Source organism: Uloborus diversus, chromosome 2 (genome assembly GCF_026930045.1).
Source record: "Uloborus diversus isolate 005 chromosome 2, Udiv.v.3.1, whole genome shotgun sequence".
Classification (NCBI taxonomy): Eukaryota; Metazoa; Arthropoda; class Arachnida; order Araneae; family Uloboridae; genus Uloborus; species Uloborus diversus.
In genome coordinates, this window is record NC_072732.1 from 191,535,301 (window position 1) to 191,559,097 (window position 23,797).

Below are 23,797 nucleotides of genomic sequence, written 5' to 3' on the forward strand. Positions count from 1 at the left end.
TCACTTAACATAGAATAATTCATTTTTGCTCTTAACATGTTCTATACGGTTTTGAAGCAATTTGAGATCCAAGATGCAAACAAAAACATCACCTGTCTTACATTTGATAGCATAAGGCGAATCTGGTTAGTTGAGCTATGACCTTGACTATGTTCACCTCTTTTTTGGAAAGTTCAGTGAAAATGAGTAAATTGCAGGTGTAATTGCCACGGATTCGAGTAAGAATATTTTTGAAAAATTATTACTAAAGTAACCCAGCTCAATTCACCCAGCGCCAATTACCTATCTCTATTACCCGAAACATAGATAAATGTTGTCAAGGTTGTAGCTCAACATATCAGAGCCACGCTTTGCAATTTTCTATGTTTATCATAAACTATGTCTGGGAGGATCAGACTGCGCAATTGAAACTTTTAGGGGGTCAATTTTTGAATGAGGTGAAAACCTGTATTGGAGACGTGCTCAGTAGTATTTGAGAGAGCGGGAGGGGGGGGGGGTAGAGAATAAGAATTTTTTTAAATCTATTTTTTGGCAGTGGAGGGGGGCTTTTAGTTTAGGGGAATACTTTGTTGCAATTGAAAGGAGGGGGGGGGGGGGATTCGCTATCGCTCTTGTAGGGCATGGCATCCCTGTAATTCAATACCACGGGTTTCTTCAACTATCGAAAATTAGACAGCTTTAACTGGAAGGTAAATTATTGAAACGTCAGCTGGATGGGAAAAGGGGAAGTGGATCTCTTCAAAAACTAATAAGTCTTCCCAAACGGAGATTTAAAGACATCAAGCTGGTAATAGCAGGCGATGAAAAAACACTTTAAACATTCTTTCTTCCCACCGCTTGAATAGTCAGCGGCATAACATGCACTTTGGCAACTCCGACATGCCCTTGAAGATGTTATCTTTTCCGCCCAAAGAGCTTCTTGAATATGAATGAAACCAATTAATAAAATTAACGCATACTACTCCCACTTTCACTTTCTGAACTTGATCAGCAAGCGAAACAAACCTTGTTCTTAATCGGTTAATTCTTCGTCTGAGTTGCGTCATGTCCGAAAACTCCCGATCACGTGGGTTCGGAAACAGTTTCTTACGGTTTTTCAGAGCGAGTGAAAATTTGAAAAACTTAATCCCCCTTGTGGTATATATAGGCGGGGGAGATTTCCAACATGTCAGTTCAGGTCCCGATCCAAAGGAATAACCATGATTTTGGTAAGTATTCAGTTTTAGCTCTCGGTGAAGTAGTGAATAACGTGAGAAAAGTCAATTTGTTTCGATTTGTGTGGTTTTCATTTTCGTGAAAAAAATCAATCGACCGTGTAAAAAGTTAATTTTTGATTGAATGATGATTCTTAATTCTGAAAAGTAAGGGGACCAGGCCCTTTTTTGTTTTTCAAAATTTAAAACCGATTTTGAATAATTCAAAAATGCTTGTCTGCTAGTGGTGCCTACCAAAGGTGATGGATGGATCATTTATTGCACAAAATGCAACATCGACATTTTTAAGGGGAGGGGGGGTGGGAGTGAATTCAGAGGCTTTTTGATCTCATTTCGGAAACGGTCTGGGGGGGGGACCTTTTATATTCTATGATTTTCCCAACTACGGGGTGTTTTATATTCCAATCAACACAAGTCTGAGCCCAAAAGGCCTTTATTATTACGTAGATATTGAAACTCTCTCACAAGAATAAAAAAAAATAATTTTTAAAAATTAACCTTTAAGCTATGGGTCTGTGTACTGAACTAGTACTCGTGTTCTTATATTATGACTAATTAATAATTATTAAAATATGTTTGAGGTTTAATATTGAGTTGGGCGCAAAATATTATAAATGAATAAATAAATCATGTACGCCCTTTGTTCGAAGTGAGTTAACTTTTCTGATAAAGTAGTTTTAAGAAATAATAAAAAACATTTTAAAAAAATCATTTGAGAACTTAGTTTATAGAAATTCTTTTTAATGGAGAAATCCCCCTCCTCCCCACCCCTCAGAAATTATTCGTGAAAACCGCTCTTGTAGTCAAAAATTCGTTAATTTGTGCTAACTTGGATCTCCCTATAGTAAGTGCTTTTTAGCATTCGCTCTTACAAGTGTTTTTAAACTTGAGTTATTAAAATATATAAAGTGCAGATTTGGTGAGTAGCTCCCCCTATTTTTTTTTATTGGAAAATCTTCACCCTTAGATAATTTTCTAAAAATAATACACATCCTCATGAGGAGCGCCGAGCAATTAAAAAATTTCATCAGTTCATTAAGCGTCGTTTTTCATTTAATCCAGGGGTGCCTAAGCCCAGATTATGGCACTCTCCCCTCAATTGCTGCGGAACACGCCCAGAATTAGAGACCCCCCCCCCAAAAAAAAAAAAAACAAAAATCAACACCCCTCTCAAGTTGCCCCCTCCCCCTAGAAAAATCTTAATGGCACAGTCTGCTCCAAGAAACCCCCTCTTGTTCGTGGGCACCCCTGTTTTTTTTAACTGATAAAATGTTTTTTTTTATCACCTTGCACAGCATTTCTCAAAAAAGATGATTTTTTTAACATTTCTTCTCAAATTTGCGCGGGTTTGATATTTTAACCATGCCGGTATCCGATCAGCTGTAGTGCTGCCCTCTATGAAAAAGAAAGACAGTTAATATACATGCATTGATTTAGTTTTTTTTTTTTTTTCTAATTTTTCCCTATAGTGGCAGTTTTGATTTCAAATAAAAATAGATAAAAATTGCGTGTGAATATTTGAATACTGATTTTAAACATTTAAAAACATTGAGCTCAGATCCATGATTTTAGTTCCATCCATTCTACATTCTACTTTAATTTTTCATTTCTCTGATATTCTTACTGCATGACATGCTAATAAATTCGGATAAATGTTTCAAGTTTCCGACCCTGTAGACATCATAGCATAGAAACGTTAAATGCAGATAATTTTTCAACCGATGAACATTTACCTATTTATAGTTTATAGATGCTTAAAAGGGTTTCATATTATGCATTCAAGGCTTCTGTACCGATGCAATTTTCCAAAATATATAAGAATATATATTATAAGCACATACTCACAGCCGGTCACAACATCCAGAGACTGCCGTTTCGTCTTTGCTACGCACTCATCAGTTTAGAATATTCATAACCGTGCGGGAGGCAGATGTGCTCTCTTTGAAGCTGAGATTATCTTTAAAGTGGTAGCTAAGAATTAGCACCCTGGGACAGTCTGCCAGCATTGGTGCAGCTCAAATCGTGAATTAAGGTAAAAGCAGTCTCTGGATGTGGGTGACCGGGATATCAGTATATGCTTGAGGTTCAACCTTAGCCCCGACTTGAGGGCAGTTACTTAAGCTCATATAATAACTACTTTGTATTAAAGAAAATAATGCACGTAAAAAGTGTTATGTGCTTTGTTTCAATTTTATGAACAAAAATTGAGAGCTGAAAATGATCTTCTGAATATTTGAAGTAACATAAATGATTCTAGGATAACTGAAATGCTGAAAATTTGACGATGTAATTCTTTCTGTTAAATTGATGAACAAGGTCTTATAGATGAAGCATTAACGGAGCAAACTTATTTTTCTGAAAAGTCAACTTTTTGATGGTTAAATGAAATATAAATCGTGTTAAGTGTTTTATAATGTGTCATTCATTTAATACGATGCGTTTCAATATTGTGTCTACAATTGTGTGTAATTAGACTATGTTATGTATTCTCATTCATTAAGATGATCAATAGTTATTTTACATCTTTAATACGTCATTTCAGGCAAGAACAGTCCAATGCCTTGTTTATAAATGTTCTCTTAAAATGACTACAAGTGATATTGATCAAGATTAAAGTCTAATTTGTCAGACTATCCATGCTTTTCAATCAAAATCCGTAATTTCCTTCTTTGGTCTGAACCATTTTTTATTAACTTCACGAATAAGAATCATTTAGTCTATATTTTGTTATTAGTGTTGATTTTTATTTGTCATAGTTTTAATTGAATTATTGGCCTTGTTTTTAAAGCCGAATTGCTATTTTATGAACGTACAAATGGAACTGCCATAAACAGTTTGACTTCAAATATTTGACTAAAACTTCATCAAATATCCTTAATCAAGATATGTCTTTAATAGTCTGCCTAGACAGCAAAAAAAAATGTATCTCTTGAATAGATTTCATAATGCTTCAAGTATCCTAATTTGAAATCAAGTTTCCTTTTTGCTTGATTTCCATACATTAATATATTTCTGTTACAGTCAAAACTTGTTCCCAGCAAATTCCATTCTACAGTTTTAACAGGCTTTCATGACCACTAGGTGCAAGTGGCAGCTCAAATAACTTTCAATTTTTGTAGCAGCCATCATAACTTTCAATTTTTGTAGCAGCCATCATAACTTTGTTGATAACATAAGAAATTTGTGTGTAGAAATTTATAAGCTTCCTGGTTAGACGTATTTTATATAAAAGTGAATAGAAAAGAAAACACGTCAGTCATTCATTACCATCCTTACTCATAATGAGTTACTTTTATGATTATTATGCAGTTTTATATTTTTTATGCTAGTATTGATTGAACCTTTGTTAAAAACATGTAAAATTTCAACTAAGGAAGTCATATTTGGTGTCTTGGCAGGTGAGCTACGTTAAAATATCATTGCCATTCAATACAAAGTTTGTAGCCATGTAGATGGTAACGATAGACTGAGGATAAAAAAAAAAATTTTGAATTAGGGAGGAAAATGAGGATTTATTTTTTTTTAACTGTGGAGGCTTCATTTCCATAAGTTTAATTGAAACTCATTTGAAAAGTTAGTCGATGGGTGTTTTAAAAAATGTTTCAACATTTCAGCATTTTTAGTATATTTGTTTTGATTTTAGATGATAAATTTTATGAATTATTAATTTAATCAATAGATTTATGAACCAAAAATCAAGCAAAACTAAGAAGAAAAAAACTGTATTCTTAAAATTTGTAATATTTTATAAGTTGAACCCTCAATATATCTAAAAATAAATGAACCTTTGTTATTTTTCGCAGTTTATCAAAAATATGTATTTTACCTTCCTAAGAAATGCCAAACTCACTCATTGTGAAAAGTTGAAAAGGTTGGGAATGCAAAAAAATACTTTTCTAGAGCAATACACATAAGCATTAAAATAAATAAATAAATAAGTGAAAGAAAAAGAAAGAAACAAGACTTTATTTTAAAGTAAGAAAAACGTATCTTATTTCTTTATTAGAGACATAATCATTTATGTAAACCTGTATATTGCTGTATTCAAACCATTTCAAATTGTTCCATAAGCACTACCTATTGCTTGCGATTTCCAACGCGGTCTCTTATTGACATTTTTCCTTACTTCACTAGTGGTTATTTACTAAAATTTTCAGCATTTAAATTAATTTCCTAATATTTTCAGTATTTCAGTCAGCACAGGCTAATGTGATAGTTAAACTACACTTGCAGCAATGGCAACCACACTATAAAATTTCAGGAAGTTAGCATCTTTAGGAATAAAACTATAGCTGAGGCAAACCTAACTTGGCAGCATAGTGAAGGCAACGAAGATCCGATCCAAATCACAAATCATAGCATTGCGATGCTGCGAGGTTAGGTTTGCTCCCACTATAATAGATTAGCTTAACCTAATTTATAGGAATTTTAATTGATGTTCGAGCAACAAGGAATGCACGGGGTAAGTACTGAGAAGCACGGGAATTTAATTCAAATAGCCTCGTGCTCTTTTTTTTTTTTTTTCAATGAAATAAAAAGGCGCGTTTCGCATTTCAGACAAATAGTTTTCATTATTATTTCCTAATCTTACATTATTTTTAGAAAAAATATCATTTTTGTTACAAGTTTATATGGCATTATTTTCTGAATAAAACTTTTACGAAGTTCGATTAAGTATGTAAAATTAAATTTTAAGCAAATTGAATTGAAGAAAAAAAAAAAAAAAACACCATCGCTCATATTGACATTTGATACATTTGTTGCCATTACTATTTGTGCTTCTGATAAATTTTGAAAACTGAGTCTCCTGTGCTACCATTCCATTGTGGTACGTTACGTTTCCATATTTCTCTCGGTTTTCATTTAATGTATTGTTTTCGTCGTACTATCTCTGAAAATTTTCTTCTCTTTTTTTTCCAGGCAATAGTTCTTCTTTTTTGTAGTTGTGCCACTCTGAAAGCGAGTGAGTATCCAGCGTACTACGTCAGTGAATATTCAGAGCCACGATATGTGGAATACCAACAAGACGGCTACGGAGACAACTATGGAGAAGAAGAAGAAGGTTACGGTCAGAGCAATCTGAAGAAATATCATAAATCTCAACAGAATTATGGAGACAAGTACGGAGAAGATTACGACCAGGGTGGGCAAAGGAAATTCCAGAAATCTCAGGAAAAATACGGCGCTGGTCAGTATGAGGATGAGCAAGCGGAGGCCCTTCGAGATTTCGCCAATCATCAGGCACACAACAGCGGAGCTAAGGCTTCCCTGCAGTCAAACGGTGGCGAAAAAGGCCATGTGAGCAATGCCTACGATCGTGGAAATTACAAGAAGGAGAAGAAATATGGATACGAAAAAGCATATGGTTACGAAAAAGAAAGCAAGAACCAAGACAGCAAGGCCGTGTCCCAAAGTTTTGCAAAGGGCTACAACCACGACGAAAACAAAGCCAACTTCAACGAACAGGAATTCGCTTTGAAGGACCTTGCAGCAAAGAACAGGAAACAAAAATCTGGACATCAATCGGAGGGTGCTAAAGATTATCTGTTAGATCTGAACGAGAGAATAAACCGAGGCAAGAAATATGGCGCCAAGTACGGTAACCAGAATAACGACCAAGAAATAATTCAGTACGTCCAACAACCTCTTCACGTTTACAAATCGTACAAACGTCCCATTTACTTGAAGAGCTACATACCTGAAGGTCGAATTGGTTACGACGGTTACGTCAAAAACCGATATTTCCCAGGATTCAGTGGTCTTGGTGGACTTCGAGGTTACGGTATGGAATATGAAATGAATCCTTACCTTAATGGTTATTCAGGTTATTCAGATGACTTTCTTTTTGCTGGCCAAGGATACAAAAAGCCTTTAATCAACTCCTATGGCAACTCCTATGGAAAGTATGTTGGTTATTTCTCAAAATCCGACATTTAACTTGCTGATGTTCTTCACTGCCGGATGGGTTTGGGATTTTGATTCTCAAGTGGATACTGGACATCCATGAGAACATAATTTAAATAATTGATTATGTGTTGTGCTTGTTAATGGCATTGTTTTTGTAAATGTGTGCAATAAATGTTTGATGCATTCTTTCTGTTTGTTTATATAGATTTGTTAAACACACATTTTCAGTCCACGTAGTAAATTTGTGCTTAACTAAACGAGACTATAATTTTTGAATATATTACAAAAATAAGGTAAATAAGATTACAATATGAATGAGTTATGTACCGGTGATAATAACCAAAAAGAAATGCTAAGATTTCATTATTAAACCTGAGTTTTGAAGTTTTAAAATCATGCACAAAAAATATTTATATTTAAAAAAATTATTTATGCGATTAACTTTTCATTTCAGTGAAAAATAAAGTTATTGCTATTATTTTTTTTTCAACTGCGAAATGTGTTGTGGGAAAAAATGCTTATTTTTTTAGTGCAGTGTGTAAATTTAGTGAACAATCCAGCAGATTTAAAGACCAGACACCTTTTGGTAAAATGAAACGTCTAATTTGTACCGCACTTTTGGAGTTCTGTAAGTGATCTTTGTCATTTGCTTTTAAGCTGAGGAAATAGTGATGGGCATAATCGAGATCTTTTGATAATCGAGATCTCGGGAATCGAGTACTTCGAATAATCGAGTGATTGATAATCGAGATCTTTTTAATTCGAGAACTCGAGCGATTGATAACCGATATCTTTTGAAATCGAGAACTCGAGCGATTGACTTCTCGAGATCTTCCGAATCGAGTACTCGAGCGATTGCCTTCTCGAGATCTTTTGAAATCGAGAACTCGAGCGATTGACTTCTCGAGATCTTTCGAAACGAGCACTAGAGCGATTGACTTCTCGAGATCTTTCGAACCGAACACTCGAGCGATTGACTTCTCGAGATCTTTTGAATCGAGATCTCGAGATGTTTAAATTGAGATCTCGAGATGTTTGAATCGAATTTTTGACCGGTATTTAGACTTCCTGAATTCCAGAATCAAGTTTACTTTTACAGGGACGCCCACTATGGGATGTCCATGGCACTCACAACGCCAATACAATTTTAAGGGGGGGGGGGGGCTGAGAGCGTCTTTTAAATCTCATTGGGGGGAGGAGCTTTTGTCCTAGGAGTTGCTCCGTAATATTTGAGAGGGTGCGCCATCGCTCTTGAGGGGTCGGGAGGGGGGTGGGGTAACTGTGACTTCTATACCAGTCGACTTCTCGAATTGTTTCTGTAGGGTTGCGCACGAGGGGATGGGGTACCACCAAGCTCGTAATTTAGGGGTGAGGAAGGGGCAATTTCTGCCCCCCCCCCACGATTTTCAAAATAATTGTACTAGCATATGTGGGAGTAGGGTTTATTATTAATTTGTATAATAGGCACTGAGTACATATATTATTTTATCCAACCCCCCCCCCCTCTCCTGGAAAATTTGAAGTAGTGGGCCTGAGTGTCATGACGCGTACTTCTGTCACTGCAACTTTGAGGGCAAGCCCGTTGGGGATACGATTGACCTGAGGGGTCAATTGCCTCCCCAGCTTTAAAAATTGATGCTTTTTAATGTACGGGAACGTGCTTTTTGTTAGTTTTTCGTTTAATTTTGCACTAGGTACATACTTTTCGCCCCCCTTCCCCAAGCTTCACCCTGGATAGACCTATTTATGGGGGTCAATTTGGTAGGTTTTTTTTTATCTCTTTTTCAGGAGAACGGTTTCAACCCTTACAAGGGAGTGATATAGGACTGAACTTTTGCGCAGCCTGCGCCACTGAAATTTTTAAGGGTAGTTTTTGAGACTTTCTTTATCTCAATTTTCAGAAGGGGTGGGGGGGGGGGTCGCCCGTTCTTTTCCTACACAGATGCTCTTTAACATTTGAGAGGGTGCGCCATCGCCCTGGGGGCGGAGGGGGGGGGGGGGGTACGCCCTCGACTTTTATAGCATCGAGTTTTTTTTTTTTTCAGGGCTATCATCTAGAAGGGGTGACCCAACCTGGCTTTTAAAAATGATTATCTACATTTATATGAAGTTTTTGCTGTTAGTAGGAATACTATGCATTGGTTATGTGCCCTTTAACCACCCCCCCCCCCAAGTGTAAAATTTGAAATATGGGGCTGAGAGTCATGACGCATATGTAGCCACTGAAACTTCAATTTACGGGGTTCAATTCCCCTCGCCTCCATTCTTGAAAAATTCTATATTTTACAAGTGGAACTAGTTTTGGTTGTTTTCCGATAAATTTTGCATTGTTTTTTATTGAGTCTGTTTTTGGAGGTAAATTTAACAGATAAATTTAATAGTCTTCATTGTGGATCTCAATTCTTGGGGGATGCAGATTCAACGAGAACTTGATTTCGGCGGCCTTCGGGCCTTCAGGGGATGTATGATTTCAGCTACCACGTGATTATTCCGAATGATTTCAGACGCTTGTTAAGCAAAAAGTTGATAGTGTAAACAAGTCGAGGAATCGTAGGTCTGCGCAAAAAGACTCATTTGTTCTAGTTTTTGCTTTGCTTTTTTTTTTTTTTTTTTTTTTGTTGCTGTTAAGAGTAGGGTTAGTACTTGACTAAAATATAGGAGAAGGGAGGGAGGGTAAAATATTTCTCGACGTTACAGAGAATTGGGATTCCCGGCGCATTAATTGTGCAACTTCAAGTGGAATCGATTACTTTGCTTCTTTCATGATTCGCTCTTTTTTATTTTTATTTTTCAGTTATTGACTTGGTAAAATATCTAATAACAGTGGATGCAGGGAGTGAATTTGAGGGTGTTTCTGAGTACATAAAGAAGTTTTGATGCTTGTCGTGTAGAATTAATTTTAGCTAACATTCTTTGGCCCAATTTTTTAAATTAAAATTACATTACATGTAGATTATTATTGTTTAGTTTTAACTATTCTTGTTTGCGTGTCATTTATTTTCACGTGCGCATATTTTAATAATGTTATATTCATTATACTTTTAAAATGATGATTAGTAGTACATTATTTACTCAACTTAAAAATTTGGAGTCATTCTATTGAGATGCTTATTTTATGATTTTTTAAAAACTGCTTGGGCTGGCAACGGTCCATTTCGAAACTTTGGGTTCCGTGGTTATGCTTCATTTTCCTTGCGTTGGTCCTCAAAAGGGGTTAACTGATTACCAAGTTTCTCTAAAAAAGCAGATTATTCGATTTTCAAATTATCCGAAAGCGTCGCTCGATAACGAACTTTCAACAACAAGCAATATATCATATAGGGGTGCCCACGAGAGGATAGGGGGCAGTCCATGGTGCAGACCGCGCCACAATGAAGTTTCAATGGGGAGGGGGTTACTTGAGAAGATTTTGGTGTTACTTTAGGAGGCTCTTGTTCTAGGCGTGCTCCGTCGCATTTGAGGAGTGGGTTTCCTCACCCTTAGGAAGATAGGCACCCTTGTATTATAAACAGACATCCTTTAAACGTTTCATACACGTTTTAACGTGGTTGTTACAGCGTAACAGCCGTTTTGAAACGTTTACTCAACGAAGTGTGCTATCTGGTAAACTCCATTCGAAAAAAGCACCCGAGAAGCTCTTATTCAATTCGAAATTAGGATGTCCTTTCGTTCTTGTGAGCAATGGGACCACTCTTGTGACAATCACCTTCCCCCTCCAAGTACAATTGTCCCAAAAAGAGCAAAGACCCCTCAAAAATTTCAATTACCCGGTTTGGGCCGTAACATCTTCCTCCTCGCGATAACCTCTGTGAATGAATCACTCGAAAAGTTAACCACTCTACAGGTTCGTTCAATTTCTCAGGGTCACATTCGAGAAGGGGGGGGGGGGGGGGGGTACGTAGGAGGAAGGTGTCCCCTCCGATTTTTAGCTGAACTGTTCCAACTTTTTAATTTCAATGTATTATCAATTTAAACAATTCTCAAGTTCAAACTTGTTTATGTTGCCCAAACCCATGTCCATATTATCATTACTCCCCACTTTTTTATTTATTTATTTATTTATTTGTTCATTTTATCTAAATAACTGTCAAGTGCGAAACAATATGGAAAGACTACTAGACTACTTGCTTTATTAAGAAATAAATAAATACCTTTGTGCCAAGAAGTAACAGGAAATAACCAACTGTTGTAGCACAAATATACAGATTACTGCAGACACGTGCCTCGGGTTTCAATACCCAACGGTGTAGTCGAAGGTGGACGTAAGGGGGAAGAGGTCCCCTCAGGTTTTAATTAAAGTAGTCCCCGTTTTTACATTAAATTTAATTTTAGTTTTAATGCCTCTCAAGTTAGAGCCTTATTAGCGTCCCCCAACCTTTGCTTCCACCACCGGGACACACAACCCATGTCACCCATAGACGCGTCAACGTGTTCATTCGTTAACACCATTCTCCCAGAAACATATCATTGGGCTACCAAATCATCCCAAAGAATCATTTGATAATCAGGCATTCGGCAGCATACATGCAATTAATTACAAAACTATTCGAATGCAAGACCAACACACAAACTTCTACAACAAATATTCCAGAGGCAAATCTTTCATCGTAAAATCATTTAGACCACTGGGATATCCATTCCTCAAGTGTACTGGCGCCACCTCTTAAAAACGAACCCCCCCCCCCTTAAGAGCGCCATGACCCCCTTTCTTTCCCTGGATAATTTTTCGGAAAACAATAAAAACCACGCCCATTTACATGTTAAAACATTAATTTTTCAAAGCCAGCCCTCTGACAGGGGTGCCCACCCCCGTAAGAGCAAGAGCACCCCCCCTCCTAAATTTCGCAAAGCCTCCCCCCCCATCAAAAAACAAGAGCTCCCCCCAAAAAGTAAGAAATACCCCTCAAAACAACCACCTAAAAATTTCAATGGCGCAGCTTGCGCCATGACCCCTTTCCCCCACCTAGGTGGGCACCCCTACCTCTGACTCACTAAACGACGACAGATCTGCCTCGGTAACTGAATCCCTTCAGGAGTCAACTATTGAGAGGTTCATTCGATTATCAAATCGATCGAGAAGTACACTGCTCGAGTGATTGACATGTCGAGAACTCGAGAAATCAACATCTCGAGAAGTTCACAAAGCGAGAACTCGAGCAGTCCATTGCTCGAGAACTCGAGAAATCAACATCCTGAGAAATTCACAAAGCGAGAACTCGAGCAGTCCATCGCTCGAGAACTCGGAAAGTGATAATTGAGCACTTGAGCAGTCATCGCTCGAGAACTCGGGAAGGGATAACGAGAACAGAGCAGTTAGTTCATCGCTCGAGAACTCGGGAAGGGATAACGAGAACTCGAGATGTTATAATCGAGAACTCGAGATCTATGATAATCGAGAACTCGAGTTGTGATAATCGAGAACTCGGGATAATCGAGTTCTCGAGTGATCTTTGATAATCGAGTGATTCGATTATGAGAACTCGATTATGCCCATCACTATGAGGAAAACATGAAGGTGTGTCTCTTTATAGGAACAGCACCTCTTTATTTTTCACTAGTACATTTTAAGTTAAATTACCTTTTATTTTCAGATAAAATGACGTACCGAGTACTTGGTAATTATTCGGTACTCGGCCAAATTTTGATCAGATACTCCACCAATACCGAGTAGTTGTAAAAAAATAAATATTGTTCAGAGCAGATTTTACAATTAATGGAAAAGTGCAAGCCATATAATATACTGCAATCATTTACAATTCAAAATTAAAAGACAAATTCAAATTTTGAGAATAATGAAGTTTGTTATGCTTCAATGGAGTAAGTCCTATATTTTACTGCCCCAAAGTTAATGAAACTTATTTATTAAAAATGGTGCAAAAAAGGTAAGTACAGAAAATATGGAAATTTAATATTATGAAATGGATTTTTGAAGCATAAAAATACCTTTTAATTAAAAAAAAAAAACAACGTTAAAAGACACAAATGTGCAGGAACACTGCAGACGCGTGTTTTGGCATTACAAGGAATGCTTTTTTCAATGCACAAAATGTGAGTTTATGAATTGAAAGACATCCGGCAAAAGTCGGATTTTTTTACATTCATTAGCTCACATTTTATGCACTGAAAAAAATGTTCCTTGTAATGCAGAAACACGTATCTGCAGTACTCCTGCACATTCGTGCTTTTAACGTTGTTCCATTTGCTTTTAAAAATTATTTACGTTTAGCGGACTAGAAGTATAGATTGATATAATTTGTTTTAATTCCAACTTGATTAATCCTACTTATTATGTATTTGTTTATTTTTAGTTTAAAAATTAACTTATTTGTAAAATTATTGACACACAAACACACATAAACAAAATCTTTTCAAGAATATTAATTAATTTTCAGCTGGAATTTTGTTTTAAAAACTATTATTTGGACATGGAGGTCTATACTGCTATTCCAATGAGTTTAAAATTCGTCATGTGTGTGTCGTGGTTCTTCTTAAAACACAATTAGAACTCGGTACTCGACTGAGTACTCGATACTCGGCTACTCGGCCAAAGTGCTACTCGGTACGTCTCTAAAAATGACCAATACTCTTTCTATATGTTACAGTGAGACTTATTTCTGAAGTTCAATTATTTGATACGCTATAAATTCGTAAATTTCAAGCAAAGATTGCAATTTAACTTCAAAGCAAATTATGGAAAAGTTTTTGCTTTGCTAAGATCAACTGTTTCTTGCCGTTGTTGATTGAAGGAAAGATAATTTTTGTAAAGATAATTTCGTATATTTTCTCATAAGTGTTCGATCTAAACATTAATTCGAAAATATTTCCTTTCATCAAGTTTTAAAACCAATATCTTCAAATTACTTTAAATACAAAATTAAAAGCATCCCTTTTTGAGGATAAATTCCTTCAATTGAACCAAAGGCTGGAAGAAAAGTGTATCACTCACATTCCATTAACCAAAACTAAATGTTAAGTAACTTTTTTTCTTTAAACGTACTGAATTTACACAGAAAATAAGCTAATCTAAAACAATTAACTTGTAACAATAATACTCAAACAATGATAAATAAATGTACTTATAAAAAGATGAAACCAACATGAATATGAATTATGGTTTCAGCAGAAGGTTTTTACTTCCTTGGCTTGTATTGGTGGTGTACGTAGTGTTCAGTTCTCTGCGAATCAGCATACGTGATTCCTAGAGGTTTATTCATGGGTGTAGCGACATGTGATGAAGGACGTGGTAAATCGGATTCGTCTTTCATGAATGAAGGGTATCTCTTATCCTTATAGGTAGGGGTATTATCGTCATCCATATTTTTGTTTTCTCTTTTGAAGTTCAGGAAATCAACCGGAATAGGCACCCAGGACATGGTTTTCAAGGCATTCGCGATGTCCATGGAGGTGAGCTTCAGTGGGACAACTTTGATTGTGACTGGCGTGGGTGACGTGGCAAGTCTGCGTATGCCGCCATTTTTTGAATTGGGCGATCCGTAGCTGCTTTCTTGTCGTCTGGGGGTGAAGGGATGTTGTTGAGGTCGCACGACAGGTACTAGAATGCCCGGTGGGAAAGACATGGCCTGATCTATCATGATGATGTGCGGTGCCACCACTTGAGGCAGCGGACGCAGATTTCGCTGGAGTTCTCTGAGCTGGTGATACGTGTGGGGATCGATGAAGGGAGGAGGATGGGGAGGCCCGGGATGAAAACTCGCAAATGGAAAGTTTTGAGTGCTTTCACCCAACAGGAAAGCGGTCCTGGCTTGCCTGTTGACACCGACGGGCAAATTCCTGGCCGATCTCGGAATGAAGTGGTTGAACCCGTACCACCCGGAACTGTCAGCAGCGTTCCACCAAGATGAGGGGTGTCCTGGCGAGTTCGAGAGGGGTAGAGGTGCTTGGAAGAATAAAGGTGGAATAGTGTCTGAGCTTTGGAGTTCGTCCATTTTCGATAGGTCCGAAGACGTTAGTAGTTCGTGGGAGTCACTATTCAAGGCTTTGTGTAGATTTCTGCTATTTCTCTCTGGAATGCGGCTTTGTCCATTCACTATACCAACGTATAGTAAAATGCAAACATATACCTGAAAGAAATAAAGTACAATGCTATAAAATTATTTTGGCAAGAATATTTGACCCCTTTATCAGCAAAAATGCTACATCTATGAGTAAGAATGAAATCTTAATAGTTTTGGAGGAAAGCAACGATACCAGACTCAAATATATTTTCACCTGTGGCATGTCTCCGGTAAAATCAGGCATGAGACTGAGAGTGTTTATTCCTTCTTGGGGAGTTCATTGAAAAGGACAAGTGTTATTGGCGCGTTTTTCAGCTGTCTTACATTCGTAGTATTTTCTTTAATCAACTTTAATCCACCAAATAATTTTTAAGTATTAGCTCCGTCAAGAGATAAAAATAGTCGTATAAAGGGATATAGTATTCATATATTGTCCTTCTGTCTATACTTTACTGTCATTGTCATAATTAACCAGGCAGCCCCAAAGTGGTTCGATAATGATAATGACAGTCTTTCCCGAAGGGGAGCCGGTACTCTGTATAAGCTTAAAGTTGAATTGCTGTACTATATGTACTTTTTTCTCAAAAGGTTTAAGTGATAGGAACTCATAATTTCACAGTGTTTTCAAGACATATCTAAGAGTCTACTGAAGGGAAATTTTAAGGCAATTTATTCTGTTTATTTCATAATTTATTAAATTTTAACCAACTGTCATTTTTTAAAAGAAAAAAAAAGACCGTTTTTGACAATAAAAACAGCTGTTAAGGAAAAAGTGTAAGTCATAAAGCAAAAGTTTCATTTTAGTATAATCATGAACATATAAATAAAACATGGTGAAATTTCAAAGCAATATGTACTGTAGTTGTTTCGAAAAAGGTGCATGAGTTTTTAAAATTGACGTTTTGAGAAAGCCGCGTTTGAAAGTACAATTGTACGTATTCCTGCTCCATTAATATTTGAATTGAGTTACTTTTAATCTACATAGAAACATAATTTCAATGTCACTTGAAAGCTCTTGATTTGAATATTAAAAAAATATATATAAACAGAAAAACTTTTTTTTTTAACTCTAACTCTAAAATTCTTAATGTTTTATATTTCTATTTCTGTCTCAGAGTCTATACAAGAGAGTTGATCTGAAAAAAGCAGATATATATATATATTACGCCTTCACAAACATATTTCATGCATTGGAAATCGAAAATACGCTTCTAAAACTCAGTCAAGCGTGTTTTCCCGCTTCGCATTTTTCAATAAAAAATTTAACATCAGGGAAAAGGAGTTAAAATAAGCAATTGAAATGTCTAATTATACTTTTTCATTTAACTGTTTTGCAGCTCTTTTTAAATAGGTCATCCCAAACAAGCTAAATATTAAAAATCAAAATTTCAAACACATGTTCATCCCTAGAATCTTCCATTAGAGCTGCCTGTTTATGTGGCTCTTGGCTTTTGTCGGGTGTCTTTTCATTCATAAGCTCATTTCTTTTGCAATGAAAAAGGTGTTGCTTGTGACGCCGAAACAGGTGTCTGCAGTAATCTGCAATTTGTGCTATTTGACGTTATTATTTCTTATTTTATTAGAAAGTTGGATTTTATGGAGTTGATTTTTATGACCTTTATTGTTTTCGTATGATTCACTCTTCGAAACGAATTTTACTCCTCTAAAAATGTCAAGGAGTATTTTCATGCCTTGAAAGAAAAAAAAAAAGATAATATGTCTGGTAACAAATAATGTTATGCTAAAAAGATTTCATTGGACTTAATACAAGATCGTTACAGATCTGATAATCTTGTATTTACTATGCTTAATGGCCCTGAAAGAGGATTTATCCATATTTGAGAACTGTTGAAAGCTGCATTGATTGAGAAATACGGAATGCCTTCGACTTTTTTTGCTTGTATCTTCAAATATTGCTTTTGAGAAAGTTGTTTCTTCGAAGTAGTTTGTAGGGTTATTTATGAGTCATATGAAAGTTATGTTTTACTTAAATAAGTAGCAGGGTAATCCAGCAGTTGGTCTACATTTATTTTTATCTCTTAGTTGCTTGCATTAACTGCTGATTCAACTTTATAGTACAAGTATTTATTATTATTTTTTTAAATTTACTGCTGACATACATTCTAATTAACTATCGACATTTAAAAATTCGAACTTTACTTAAAGAATTAGTTTTTAATATGTAGGTAAAATTCAGCTTGTAAAACTGATTTTGCAGACTGATATAGAGATGAAGTTATGATACTGGGATGAGCACCTTTCTAAACATTTTTGTAACACCAGGCACATTCTTTCAGATTTCCCATGGAAGGAGAATAAGAGGGGACCATGGGTGCACACTCACTGTATATCATTTTAAAAACAACAAAAACCACGTCCACATATGTTATATTTATGTATATTAAGAAATCCAGTAGTTTTTCAAGCCTGCCGGGAGGGGGGGAATTTCCCTCCTCCTGACTAAAGCCCTGAATAGCACCTTAAGTAGCTACACGTCCGCCATCTTGGGGCTAAACGATGCTTTCTTCTATTTCTGCTATTGTGAAATGGCGTCTTTTGCTTCTTGAATGTGGTTTCTTATTAACGCCATGTTAATTCACAGTCAAGAAACACCACATTCAAGAAGCAAAACACGCTGCTTCACCGTAACAGACATAGAGGAAAGCACCGTTTGGCCCCAAGATGGCGGACGTGTCTCTGACTACCTTAGTGTCTCCGTGCGGTGTAATTGAACTATTTTAAGCCTAGCAGTTGATATTTGCACAATTTATTATTGTTTAGAAAAATTTAATGTGTTTTTAATAACAGTCATGTATTAAATGATTCTTCGACGAAAAAAAAATATTTGAAAAAGAAAATCATAAGGTACATCCTCCTAGTTTGGGAGGTTACCGTCAACTGGGGCATTTTTGCCAAGTGAGATATCTTTACCGGGTTTTGAAAACAATGATATTTGATGCTCTAAGTTCTAAAACCAGATCATGGTGGCGGTAGTGTTTTCATTGCACAAAGACACACTACCTCGTGTAAAATAAAAAATAACGACGTTTAATTGCACAAAATTACAGTCTACTGCAGAGACGCGTTTCGGCGTTACAAGACCGCTTTTTTCAATGCAATAAAGTGAGCTTATGGATGACGAAAAATCCGACCATCCATAAGCTCACTTTTCTTTCATTGAAAAGGGCGTTCCTTGTTACGCCAAACTATACGTCTCTGCAGTTTTATCCAGTTGCTATTTCTTATTTTACTATTCAAGAACAATATAGTAGACCCTCGTTTTACGCGGGCCTTACGTTCCACGGAAATGCCGCGTAAATCGAAACCGTGTAAATTGAGACCTAATACTAGTGTTAAAATAGGGGTTTGATTCCGTAGATAACAAAATACTTCATTCTAGTGATGACTAATTGTAGAATAAGTTTAATATGTACTTACACAACGTGTATAAAGAAAACATAAATTAATTTTTTGTCCTGTTTATAAAGAGGAGTTGGCGATAGTCTTTTGGCAGTTATTAAGAATTTTGCTCTGTAATTCTTTGCAGAACATTAACGCATCCATGATTACTTGCGTCATTTCCATGATAGAATCTTCCTTTACTAACAAATCAGAAAGATCATTTCTATTGTCTAGGAATGTCTCAAAGTTTTCAATGTGAACGTTTTTGGTTGTGCGTCACCGACGTCGGTATCCTCGTTGGTTTTGGATTCCTTTGTCACTCCTGAAAGCTTTTCTTCGAGTGAGTTCTGATCTGTGTGAGTTTAATAACTTTACTTCTGGAAAGAGCTCTGGAACCAATTGCATAAAATGTCTCCAGTGGCCCAAGCTCGATCATTAGCACGCCAAAATGCAGTTCGTTACGCATAATCTGCAATCTTTAGAAGTTTGGATTTTGAAAGAGGGGAAAATTTTGTCTGTTTGCATTGTGCCGCATCTGCGTAAAACCGAAACTCTTCCGCGTAAAATAAAGGTGTCAAATCTTAAACCGCGTATAATCGAAACCGCGTAAAATAAACCCGCGTAAAACGAGGGTCTGCTGTAATATTTTCCCAACTCTTACTTCCACATGTATTAGTTAGATGGATTTGGAGCTCAGTTGAACACCAAATATCATCGTTTTTAAAAATCAGCAAGGATGTTTCACTTAGCTAAGTTGCCTCAGTTGGTGGTAGTGGTAGTATTCGTTGTGCAAAGTTATATTTATGATTTGCGAATCTTTACGACAATAAACTGTCTAAATATAAGCGTAATACGGTCACATTTCTATAGACGGTTTTAGGCTTGGGGAAGCACCTACATCTTTTTGACACATGTGACAGAACTATATATTCTTATCTCAAAACAGTCTCCTCAATACTTATGACACATTTTAAGCACAAAAAGTGTTGATTAACTAATTTCCTTTTCCTTCATAATGAAAAACTGAAAAGAAGGAAATAAAAAACATGACGTAACATCACTCAAGCCCTCTTTATAAAAAGAAACCCGTTGACGTTAAACTCTTATTGTGAGGCTTTTTATAGAAGCCTTTCAATCAGAAATCCAAATCCCATCTCTTTAAACGCATTGTCAGCTCCTGAACATACACATTGTTTGCGGAACTCACGCTTGCTGAAGAAACAGATTAGAGATAATCACCGCTTGACGCTATTTACATTGAGGAAAAAAGAAACCACGAAGCGAGGATCGACCAAGTCTGGATAAGGTCGTGACCATCACTTGATGAAATGTTTCTTTCCCTTCTGACAGCGTGCTGGTGCTACTCAGCGGCGTGAAACGAGATGTCATTTCTAGATTACGTTGAAGTTTTTTTATTTTCGTTTCCGAGAATTAGTTAGACGCGTAGATGCGCTTTAGGATGGTTGTTATTCACAAAATTTTTAACGAAGTGTATACCTACGTGGTATTCATTAAAATTAAAAAAAAAAAAAAAAAAAAAAAAAAACTGTAAGCACAATTGGTGGACTCGATTTAAAAAAAAAGTCACATTTTTGAAAGTACTGCACACATCAAACAACACATATCAACTTCACAGCAATTAATAACACTAAAAAAAGTTTTATTATTTTTTTTATCCCCCCCCCCAAAAAAAAAAAAAAACTGGGTAAGTATAATTGATGGACTCGATTTTAAAAAAAGTCACATTTTTGAAAGTACTGCACATATCAAACAACACATATCAACTTCACAGCAATTAATAACACTAAAAAAAGTTTTATTACATTTTTTTATTGTATTATTATTTTTTTTAAAGTTTTCTAATCGAGTATTGTGATGTCTTTTATATTATTATAGACAAATAATCCTTGTATTAACATCGGTTAAAATATCGCAGTTATTAGGTAATAATGAGGGGAAAAGGTTGACCCTTTTCAGGGTCGTATGCAAGGGAGTGGTTTATTTTTCATCCAAAGAAATGCTTTCCATTATTTATTTTATTTATTTATTTATTTTGGTGACAAAAATAATATTGTTATTATTATTATTATTTTAATTTCATTTGTGAAATGAAATTAGTGTGACTGAAAAATTGTACTAACTCATTGTGTGTTTATGGTAATCTATAGAAGTTATTGAGAAATTCATTTATTATGTAACAATATGGCGTTTTGTAAGATCATCCGCTCCCTTCATTTAGATAATCTATTGTAGCAAAAATCAATAGAATACACATGAAACCAAATTTGATAGATCATATAAATGTTTCAAAAAATGTATTTGGTAAAACCCTCTCCGAAACAAAAGTCTGGTAACGGCCCTGACCCTTTTTAACCATCAAATATTTTGTTGACAAATATAGCTTCGGATATAATCACTAGTATAGCCAAAAATTACCTTCTCGGAAAGGGAGTCCTTACATATGGAATTATACGTACATAAAATACCATTCTAGAATTAGTAATATGGCTTAAAACTAAGTCTTCTGGGGAATTAATGCCCCACCGCGGTGTCCCTGGATGGAATAAATCAAAGGAACCACTCCGGCTACCTACTTCTAATGAGAAAAGAAATTAAAGTATAAAAAATAGATGCGAATTAAAAACCTCTTCTTTTCTGAAGTTGGTTAAAAACAACATCGATAAAAATTTTATCAATGTTATTTTTATCGATTTATAGATTACTTTGCCATCAAAAATTTTAAAAATATGTTTTGGAAACCATTCTTGAAAGCAATATCAAAAAAGTATTTGCATTATTGCAAAATGTTCTTTATCTTTTAGAAATTATTTCAGTAATTTCATATGTCATAAAGTAGAAATGGAATGAAAAATTTAAATTTCTTATTAAAAAAATGATGCTAGTGATTATAATTGATCTCAAAAGTTCGTGATCAATCTGAAAATTTGTGCGTGAAGCCTGGAAACATCATGAACGCGTAAACATCCTCATAGAAACAATAGCCGATGATCGAGTAACCCGCGTGTTTCAACAATGAAACTCCCGCCATAGCCTGATAATTTGATAATATGTTTTGGCAATGTTTAACATGCAGGGAAAGGCTTTATTGTGACAAGGCTGTACTCGCTCCGGTAGCTTAACTGTTTTACTGGTAAGACTCATTTCAGGGGAAGGAAAAAACGAAAACAATGTCAACGCTGTCAACTGGAGTTTAGTGTTAATCCACTGGAGTTTGGGTTAAATTTCAAATATTAAAATATCACTAAACAGGCAGTTGCTTCGTTTCAAATGTAGAAGAGTAGAAGCAATTTTCACGCGTTATACTTGACGGACGACTTTCTAGTTTGAAATAATTGACATTGCAGTTTAAGAAAATTTATCGCCAAGCCTTTAGGCAAAGGCAGAGGTTACACTAACTTGGGACCACAGACGAAGTAGTGAAGCCTTGTAACTTGTTCGTGATTGCTACGTTTTGTGTAACAAGAAAGCATATCTTCGTGTTAGAAATATAGTTAACATATTTTTGAGAAGGAGTTTAATGCTTTAGAACAAATGGTATTTTCTAAATATTAGAGCACAATAACAATTATATGACCTTTTTAACGCTTGCAGATCATTTTCTGGTAAGTGAATTTCAGTTCTAAAAAAACATTTTTTCGCTCAATTTAGTGTCCCAAATGTGGCAAACACATTCATGATACACAATTTAGCTTTCAAAATGGATTGGTTCAGTGATATTTTGATATTTTTTTCAAATTGGATGTTATACGATACTATGCTATATCACTTTTGGTGAGGTTATTGTGAATGTAACTTTTTTGTGGAAACCAGATTTTACGTAATTCGTCGGACTAATGATTAAAAATGCACAAGGCGAGAAATCGTAAAATCGAGAGTGGGGGGGGGGGGGGGTATAAAAATCCAGGCATACTGTTCAAAGTTGGCTTTTCGAATGGATTTGTTGAAGAAATATTTAATTTTTACTTGTTTTCCGCTTTTAGATACAATTTAATTTTTAGCACTGATTTTACGAATTCCATCGAACTGTGATCAAAAACGCACCAAGAATTGTAAGATCGGGAGCGGGGGGGGGGGGATGAGCATATTGTTTAAAATTGACTTTTCCGAGTGGATTTGTGGGAGAAATGTTTAATTATTTAACTTTTACTTGATTTCTCCTTTCAGATACAATTTAATTTTAAGCACATTCTCTCCTTACAATTTTTCACTGATTAGCTTCTTGGTTCGTATTCGCAAATAAAATGCGTTTTAGAGTTTTTATACTTTTTGCAACAAAAAAAATAAATAAGACGGAAGAGAAAGAATGACAGAACGACTTCAAACAACTAAAGAAAAAAATTTATCTTGAAAAAACTGACCCAGAAAAAAAGTTATGTGAGTCTTGTAGAGGAAATATGATTTAGATCTGTTATAAGAAAAACCCATTTGGGGTGCTGTTTGTAAAGGAATAATGTAAAATCTGATATATTTTAAAATCACCGGTACAGCAGTTTTCATGGACCAGCAGAAAATGACTTCGGAAGCGGGATAACGTATGAAACGGACAATGTAAAATCGGGGTTCCACTGTATTTTGCTTCATATGATTGAAATACAAATGTATTTTTGATAGTTTATTCGATTCCTGGAAATATCACCAATATTTTAAATAGTAACAACCAGCTTCACCATTTATATACTATATGCAGAAATCATAACGTGAGGTGAATGCTACAAATAAGAAATTTCAATTCAGTTTTTTACTGCTTCGAGTAAAACTGAACAAATTAATACTTTTATCATTTTAGGGGAATGTGAAGATTTGACTTAATTCAAATTTTTAAATATAAGAAATAGATGATTTTCATTTGGAAATTGCTGCTATCCGTAAAATGGTTCATATGTACCCCACTAGAAACCGTGAAAATATTTTACTTATTAGTGCAAAAACAAATATGTTATTGGCATTTAATCTTATGGACTAAGATTATGGAACTCCCTACCCAACTGTTTAAAAAGCTTAAATATTAGACATTTGTTTAGGAAAAGGCTAAAAAAGTATACTCAGCTCTACTGCAAACGTTTTAGGATAAAATAGCTTGTTTGTAAGTTGTACCTTGATTGTGTTATGAATTTTGATATATACTTTTTTCATTATTTGGTGTTATGTTTATGTGTTCTTTGAACGATTATATATTTATTTTTTTGCTATTATTTTACGTTATAAACTAGCCCTAAATATAGTTCCTTTCTGAACGGT

At 35.5% G+C, this 23,797-nt stretch overlaps 1 protein-coding gene across 1 annotated transcript; it reads left to right on the forward strand.

Annotated features, from left to right (window-relative positions):
• The first annotated feature begins 989 nt into the window (after positions 1–989).
• LOC129217587 (uncharacterized) lies at positions 990–7,297 on the forward strand. The gene is made up of 2 exons (XM_054851914.1): positions 990–1,208; positions 6,135–7,297. Exons 1-2 carry the CDS (start codon positions 1,200–1,202, stop codon positions 7,149–7,151), a joined length of 1,026 nt encoding a protein of 341 aa, XP_054707889.1. The 5' UTR covers positions 990–1,199; the 3' UTR covers positions 7,152–7,297.
• The last annotated feature ends 16,500 nt before the right edge of the window (positions 7,298–23,797 follow it).